The sequence below is a fragment of the Pipistrellus kuhlii genome, unplaced genomic scaffold (assembly GCF_014108245.1).
Source record: "Pipistrellus kuhlii isolate mPipKuh1 unplaced genomic scaffold, mPipKuh1.p scaffold_m20_p_2, whole genome shotgun sequence".
Classification (NCBI taxonomy): Eukaryota; Metazoa; Chordata; class Mammalia; order Chiroptera; family Vespertilionidae; genus Pipistrellus; species Pipistrellus kuhlii.
In genome coordinates, this window is record NW_023425515.1 from 47,117,486 (window position 1) to 47,125,185 (window position 7,700).

The 7,700-nt window shown below is 40.3% G+C and overlaps 1 protein-coding gene across 1 annotated transcript; it reads left to right on the plus strand.

The window, feature by feature from the left end:
• The first annotated feature begins 79 nt into the window (after positions 1-79).
• Positions 80-4,147, plus strand: SMCO1 (single-pass membrane protein with coiled-coil domains 1). Its single transcript, XM_036447847.2, has 3 exons — positions 80-577; positions 2,787-2,936; positions 3,381-4,147. The coding sequence occupies exons 1-3, from the start codon at positions 528-530 to the stop codon at positions 3,823-3,825; spliced, it is 645 nt and encodes a 214-aa protein (XP_036303740.1). The 5' UTR covers positions 80-527; the 3' UTR covers positions 3,826-4,147.
• The last annotated feature ends 3,553 nt before the right edge of the window (positions 4,148-7,700 follow it).

Below are 7,700 nucleotides of genomic sequence, written 5' to 3' on the forward strand. Positions count from 1 at the left end.
CAAAGTTGCGCTAGGTCTTATTTTTAGGGGATGTCTTATCTTTCCGTGCACTAGGTCTTATTTTCAGGGAAACACGGTAGCAGCTTTCAATAAATGATCTGGGGCTTTCTTTAAACCTAACTTAGGTGATAACTGAATAATGTTAAAATTTGAGTTATATTTCCATCAAACCTAATTCTAGTATATGTCTATCTTTGTGTATCCATATATACATTTACAAAAATATTTAGAACTACAATTACATCTGGTTTTTGTGCTCTGTTGATGTACTACAGCTCATTTTTCAAAGGCAAACATTATAGTGCATTCCAGGACACCTGTGTCCACACGATCATTACTTTGAAACTATATTTGGATGTACAAGCTATTAAAAGCTTCTAGTACTGAGTGACCTTTCAGGAGAATTTAGGTCGAATGCTCGCGCTGGTGCTGCCTGTTGCTGAGTGGAAGACAGCAGGAAATCCTGGATTCAAACCTATATTGGGCTTTTGTTTGGTTTTTGTTTCTTTTCACTTTGTCTTAAGAAGATGAACAATGAAACCGCAACCCTGATATCCTTGAATGAGACAATGAAAAGGTTGCTAAGGGCTACAGGGAGGGACCAAGTATAGACCTTTACTGGGAAGATGGGTTAAATAAGTATAAGGATTAAAAATATGCAAAGAACTACAGACATGCCAATTAGACTTCTGTGTCTGTTAAAGTGGCTTAAGTCTTCCAAGTTAAAAATAAAAATAAAAATACTTACGTTAATAAAAAAGAAAAAATTTACTCCTGGGTGCAAGAATTCCATTAAATTAGTGCATGTGCTATATGGTAGGTATATAAACATAAATGAAATGTGGTTTCTGCTCTGAAGATACTCACAGCCTGTAGGGATAACGAAAGTATTCAAAAATACTTAAAATTTATTGTGATTGGCCATATAATGGTCATGTTCCTAAACGGCTAGGAAGAGAGGATCAATTAATTTTGCCTTTGATACTAGGAAGAGGAACTCTTCATAGAGAACATTTAAGCTAGATCTTAAAGTGTGAGTAGGAGTTTATAAGAAAAATATGGAAGGGAACTCTAGACTGGAGAAGCAGTATATGTAAGCCATATAAGCTTGGAATTACATACCGTATTCAGTCAGCAGCTAGATGTCTCAAGGATTGGTGATTAGGTTGTGAGAGGAGTGCAGAAGATGGGAGCACAGGGTAAAGGACTTTGTTTCCTGCTGAGGAGATACAGCTTGGCTCTAACAGTATCACTGAGCAAGTCAGGGTGGCATAAGAAGTTGATGATCAGAAGTATGTTTCAGGAGCATATTTCTGGAGGATGGATTGGGGGTTGCAGAAATTGATAGCATGGATCCAGCTAGGCTGCTATAATCCTAGGTCTCTTCCTCTCCCTCACTTCCCTTCTCTCTTAAAAAAAAAATGTACAAGAAAAAAAACTCTGGACCCCTCCCTCCAAGAATGTACAATTTTTTAAAATATATTTTATTGATTTTTTACAGAGAGGAAAGGAGAGAGAGAGTTAGAAACGTCGATGAGAGAGAAACATCGACCAGCTGCCTCTTGCACACCCCCTACCGGGGATGTGCCCACAACCAAGGTACATGCCCTTGACCGGAATCGAACCTGGGACCTTTCAGTCCGCAGACCCATGCTCTACCACTGAGCCAAACCGGCTTTGGCAAGAATGTACAATTTTGATCATGAAAAACTAAATCAAAATAAAGCAGTAGGTGGGGAGTGACAGGTGATAGAGGTAGTCCTTGTGAGAACAAAATATACAGGGAGATCTTCAGGTAGACAGGATATTCTAGCCAGCAGTGGACTTTGAGCTTATCTTTAAATGAAGGATAGGATTTGAACAGTCAGAATAGGACAGAGAAAGCAGTTTTGTTAAATACTGGTTCCAGCAATAGCTAGACATTAGGTCTCAATTTTTTTTTTAAATGTGTTTTTTCATTGATTTCAGAGAGGCAGAAGAGGGAGAGAGAGATAGAAATACCAATGATGAGAGAGAATCATCGATCAGCTGCCTCCTGCACGCCCCCACACTGTGCCCTGCAAGTGCCCTGACTGGGAATCGAACTGTGATTACCTGGTTCATAGGTTGGCATTCAACTACTGAGCCACACTGGCCAGGCAGAACTCAAACTTTTTGTTTTTAATACCTTTATTTGTAAAATAGTAGAAATGACTATTTCACTTCCTATGGTGGTTGGGAGACTCAAAGTAATGCTTGTATAAAATAATATTTTTTTCTTTTTAAAAAATATATTTTATTGATTTTAGAAAAGGAGAGAGAGGAGAGAGAGAGAGAGAGAGAGAGAGAGAGAGAGAGAGAGAGAGAGAGAGAGAGAGAGAGAGAAACATTGATTGCTGTCCCCTACTGCCCACCACCAGGTGTATGAGCCCCCAACCAAAGCATGTGCCCTGATCGGGAATTGAACCAGTGACCCCTTCGTGCATGGGAGAAGGTTCAACCAACTGAGCTACTTCAGCCAAGGGTTGTATAAAATACTTTTTAAAGTATAAAGTACAATAAAAAGATAAAACATGACAAATGAATTAAAGTAGACAATTCAAAAGTTTGGCAATATAAGGAATGCAAGAACTAAGATGATGGATAGAGAGAATGGCAAATAGCTACCCAACTTTGGTTGTGGTTGTAAATAATACATTCTCATCTTAGGCAACAATTTAATTTTGTCCCCTGACTTAAACCAACCCTTGACTCTTTTATTTTATAGAGTACACCACAAACCAACCCTTGATTCTTTTATCTTATAGAATAGACCACAAACTCCAAGCTTTAGAAGCACAGTTTAAAGAACTGGACTTCACCAAGGATAATCTGACACAGAAATTTGAACATCATAGCAAAATGTTGGCCAGCCAGGCAGCCCAAGATGAGCTGTGGACAGCAGTTCTGGCACTCAAGTGAGTATCCAATGAGAAATCAGTGGAATTTTGTAGCATTGTGAGAATGGCATGGTCATTCTAAAACTGAATTTCTTAATGTGGTTCCAGCAATGGATTGTTAAGAAATCACATATGCTTAGGTTCATTTATTCCAAAAATATCAATTTGAGTACCTGTTTAGATGCCAGGCACTGCAGTACTCATCAACAGTTCCTTGTTTGCCAAGATCTTATTAACACAGAGATGGATAATATAACTCCTCTGCCATTGAGAAGCTTATAGTATGGGTGGCTAGAGAATCAGGTATCCAGTTTAGCATAGGTCTTATTACTAAAGTATTTTCTAAAACACGACAGCTGGTTTTCCTAGTGGATTTGTACTTCTTTGAGCTAACCTAATAGAATTTATTTATATTTGAAGATAAAGTATTCTACTGCTTTAGAAGCTCTCCCTTTATTGTAGGTTCACTTCAATGGAATTAAATATTATATACAGCTATGTCGTGGAAGTACTCATCTGCTTGCACACGCGTGTGCTTGAGAAGCTGCCAGACCTGGCGAGGGGTCTTCCTACCTTGGCCTCCGTCCTTAGAAGAAAAGTCAAGAACAAGCGCATTGGAGTCGTATGGGAGTCTGTCCTGGAGGAGTGTGGGCTGCAAGAAGGCGATACCACAGCACTTTGTACCTTCTTTATTGCCCATGGTAACAAGGCAGAACACTACAGTGCCAAAGTGAGACAGATGTACATCAGGGACGTCACGTTCATGATCACCAACATGGTAAAGAACCAGGCTCTGCAGCATGCCTTGCTGATGGCTGTCCAGCTCATTGAGAAGGGGAAAGCAGTGACAGCCCCTGAAGAGCAAAAGTCGTCCCTAAAAGAGTTGATGCCAATTGTTAAAAACTAACCTGTTATCTTATGACCTAGCAATCCCACTTCTAGTAATTTATCTTGCAAATGGGAAAAAATATATATGTACATACAATTTTGCTATGGACTTATTTTTATAGCAAAAATTGGGAGAGTATTAGAGAAATTATGATAATTTGCTATCATGGATATTTATATATAAAAGAATGAAGAAGCTCTTTGGTTTTAACTTATCATGGATATTTATATATGAAAGAATGAAGAAGCTCTTTTGGTTTTAGATAGAGTGTCTGCCTGTGGACATAAGGGTCCCAGGTTCGATTCCAGCCAAGTGCACATGCCTAGGTTGCAGGCTCAATCCCCAGTAGGGAGCATGTAGGAGACAGTCAATCAGTGATTCTCATCCTTGATGTTTCTCCCTCTCTTTCCCTCTACCTTCCTCTCTGAAATTAATAAAAATATATTTAAAAATAAAAATAAAATATTTATTTCCAATATGTATTTTAAATGGAAAAAGGGACAAACACATATGCATATATGCACATACATAAGCTAATAAATCCATAAACTTCTTCTGGAGAGATACAAGATCCTGAGAACATTGGTTGTCTTAAGGAAGGAAACTAAGAAGCTAGTGGATCAAAGATAGGAAGAAATCTTGTTAATTCATATATACATTTTGAATTTTGAAACATGTAAATTTATTACCTATTAAAAGACAAAACAGTAAAAATACCTTACTTAAATTATATGTTGATGTACATTTTCTCTCTAGTACAGTATCACAGTTATTTATACCAGAAAGGGAACTCACACACATAGATCATATATCCATGATATTTATTGATCACCAAATGCCATGTGTGAGGTTCTACAACAAAAACATTTAAAAATGTGGGTCCTGCTCTAGCTGGTTTGCTCAGTGGATAGAGTGTCTGCCTGCGGAGCACATACCTTGGTTGCAAACTCCTACCCCGCCTGAGCCCTGGTCAGGGTTTGCAACCTATTGATGTGTTTCTCACATATCAATATTTCTGTCTTTTCCTCTCTCTTCCATTCTCTATAAAAATCAGTGGAAAAATATCCTTGGGTGAGGATTAACAACAACAAAAAATGTGGGTCCTGTCCTCCAGGTAAATGTTAAATGCTGATGCTTTTTTGGGAGATACAAATTCAGGACAGTGACACTCTGGAAGGATGCTAGGTAGAGAAAGATAAGAAGAAATACAAGGTGATATGTTACCTTGTGGCTCCTTGAAAATGAGCCACAAGAGATAGAGCAGGTTGCTTGGCAGATATATCTGCTCAGTCTGGTCCTTCTCCAGACACACCATTTGAAGGAGCCATGCCTTGGAAAAAAGAAAATTTCTATGATTTCAATTAGCCAAAGTTTGCTCCATGGGAGTGACACCCCATACTTCCAGGATGCATCATCTAAGCCCTCCCAGCAGCCACAGGCAAGTCAGAGCCTGCATTGTTCAGTTCAGTGTTTCACAGGAGTCCACAAGTGGCAGGACAAGAAAGAGATTTCAAGAATGTCCCTCAAGCAGACCTAGGACAAGGCCAAGAAAATCTGAAGAAGCATATAAAATGTATCCATTACAGAAGGTTTCTAAAAATAGAAATCAAAATGCAGTAATTTAAAAATGTATTGATTTTTATAGATAGGAAGGAAAAGAAAAACATTGATCTGTTATACTTATTTATGCATTCATTGGTTGATTCTTGTTTATGCCTGAACAGGGTTGAACATATAACCTTGGCCTATCAAGTCAGTGTTCTAACCAACTGAGCTACTCAGCCAGGGCTCAAAATGAAAGAATTAAATAAAAGTATGATAAAAACTACTATAACTAGGAGATATATGGTTACAGGAAAGGGAACCTGGCCCTGAGCGGGTCTGCCTGGGGCTGGCCGGTAGTGTGTGTGGGTTTTTGACTTCATGTAGGAAAAATTTTACAACACAAGTTCAGATGACTATGTTTATTAGAGCTGGAGACAGTAAGACAAGAAAGGGCTTAGTATAGAAGAAGCAACTAGCTTTCTGGGAAGTCAGAGAAAAGGGGCCTTGGGAACAGGTTCAGGGGATTAGCCTGGGATGAGCTGTTGCTACCCATTGCTCCTCAGGTTGCAAGTCTCCTGGAGTTCCTTAGAGCTTAGGAGATGCATGCCTATGGGGGGAAAGTAGGGAAGAAAATGGGAAATGGAATGATGGGGGCTGCTCTGGGTCCTTTGTCTTTTTTTTAAAGATGTATTTTTATTTACTTCAGAGAGGAAGGGAGATGGAGAGAGAGAGAAACATCAATGATGACAGAAAATCATTATCAGCTGCCTCCTGCACACCCCCTACTGGGGATTGGGCCCGAAATCCAGGCATGTGCCCTTAAGTGGAATTGAATCCAGGACCATTCAGTCCTCAGGCCAATGCTCAAACCAACTAAGGCCTTTGTCTTTTTTTCTTTTTTTCAGAGATGAAAGGAGAGGGAGAGAAACATCAATAATGAGAGAGAATCATTGATCAGCTGCCATGCTCCCCTCTCAGGATTAAGCCAGAAACTGGGGCATATCTTGACCTAACTGGATATTGAACAATGACCTCCTAATTTATAGCAATCAATTCACTAGGCTTGTTGGTGGCAGCAGGAATGGCACCAGGTGTTAGCCCAGACCTGGTTTCATCAACCTCAGTGCTTGAGTTCTGGCTAGGAAAGAATTCAGAGCCAAGACTCAAACATTAAGAGAACATTTCTTGGAAAATCCCGGAGGGAGAAGTAATTCATAGAAATGGGTTTAGGAACCAATTATAGAAGCAAAGGAGGGGCCTTTGAAGTGAGGAAGGTAAAGGTGACTTGCCTGAGGGCAGGGGGCGGGGAGGTGATAGGGAAACGGGCCGGCTGGATCCAGGAAGGAATTGCTGCCTGGGTCCTCCTTCTGTGGGCTTTATCTTAGGGAGGTTCCAGAGGAGGATTTCAATTGAATATTCATCAGCTTTGCAGGTGTGTCCTTTCAGGGGCTAGGTCTCCACTGATTGATTGGTCCGCACCAGGACAGTGGGTCATTATTCAATGCAGCTGGTTCTAAGGCCAGCCATGGTGTTGCTTCCCTGGTTTTGCTGCTTATCTTGGTCCTGGAACTAAAATCCAGCTAAGGCCTAAATGTTATTTCTAGGTACGAAGTGTCAGAGTGTCTACCCGTGGTTCTCAACCTTTCTAATGCCGTGACCCTTTAATACAAACTGATGGTCTTAGGCAACCCTGCTAGCGGTTCTCAACCTGTGGGTTGCGACCACTACTGTAGATTTTAGGCGCTGCTGTAGAGCCTAAGACCACCGGAAAACACAGATATTTACATTACGATTAACAGTAGCAAAATTAGTTATGAAGTAGCAACAAAAATAACTTTATGGTTGGGGGTCACCACAACATGAGGAACTGTATTAAAGGGTCGCAGCATTAGAAAGGTTGAGAACCATTGGCCTAAATTGAATGACCAATAATATGAAAGGTCAAGGAGGTCTACACTGCATGCTAGGGAATGAGGTCCCACCCTACAATTGTCCCTTCCAGGGCACACAGGGCTTTCCACTCTGGTGTGACTTTCTGTACCTGCCCCGCCCTCCTTTCTCTGCTCTCGTCTAACTGCCTACCACAGGATCAGTTGTCAGTACAAGAACTTAATGCCAAGATGTTAAACTATTTTGCCTTTGGCCCCCTAATAATTTTGATTGTTCTAGATGATTTAATAATAAAATACTACATTATATACAATGCACACGACTGCCGAGCCTCAGGTTAGAAGCAGCCTTGAGCCGGGCAACCCTAAAATGAAAGGCAAATTTGAGAAAGGGCTGGGCTACGGAGGGAACAGTAAATGCTTCCATAAATTATACAAGTTTGCAGATTCTCTGATCAC

Bases quoted from the DNA above. Each gene is read 5' to 3' on its own strand.
- SMCO1 (XM_036447847.2), top strand. From the start codon at position 528: ATGAACAATGAAACCGCAACCCTGATATCCTTGAATGAGACAATGAAA. The intron at 578-2,786 runs GTTGCTAAGGGC...TTTATCTTATAG, and splicing joins TTGAATGAGACAATGAAAAG to AATAGACCACAAACTCCAAG. The intron at 2,937-3,380 runs GTGAGTATCCAA...CCTTTATTGTAG, and splicing joins ACAGCAGTTCTGGCACTCAA to GTTCACTTCAATGGAATTAA.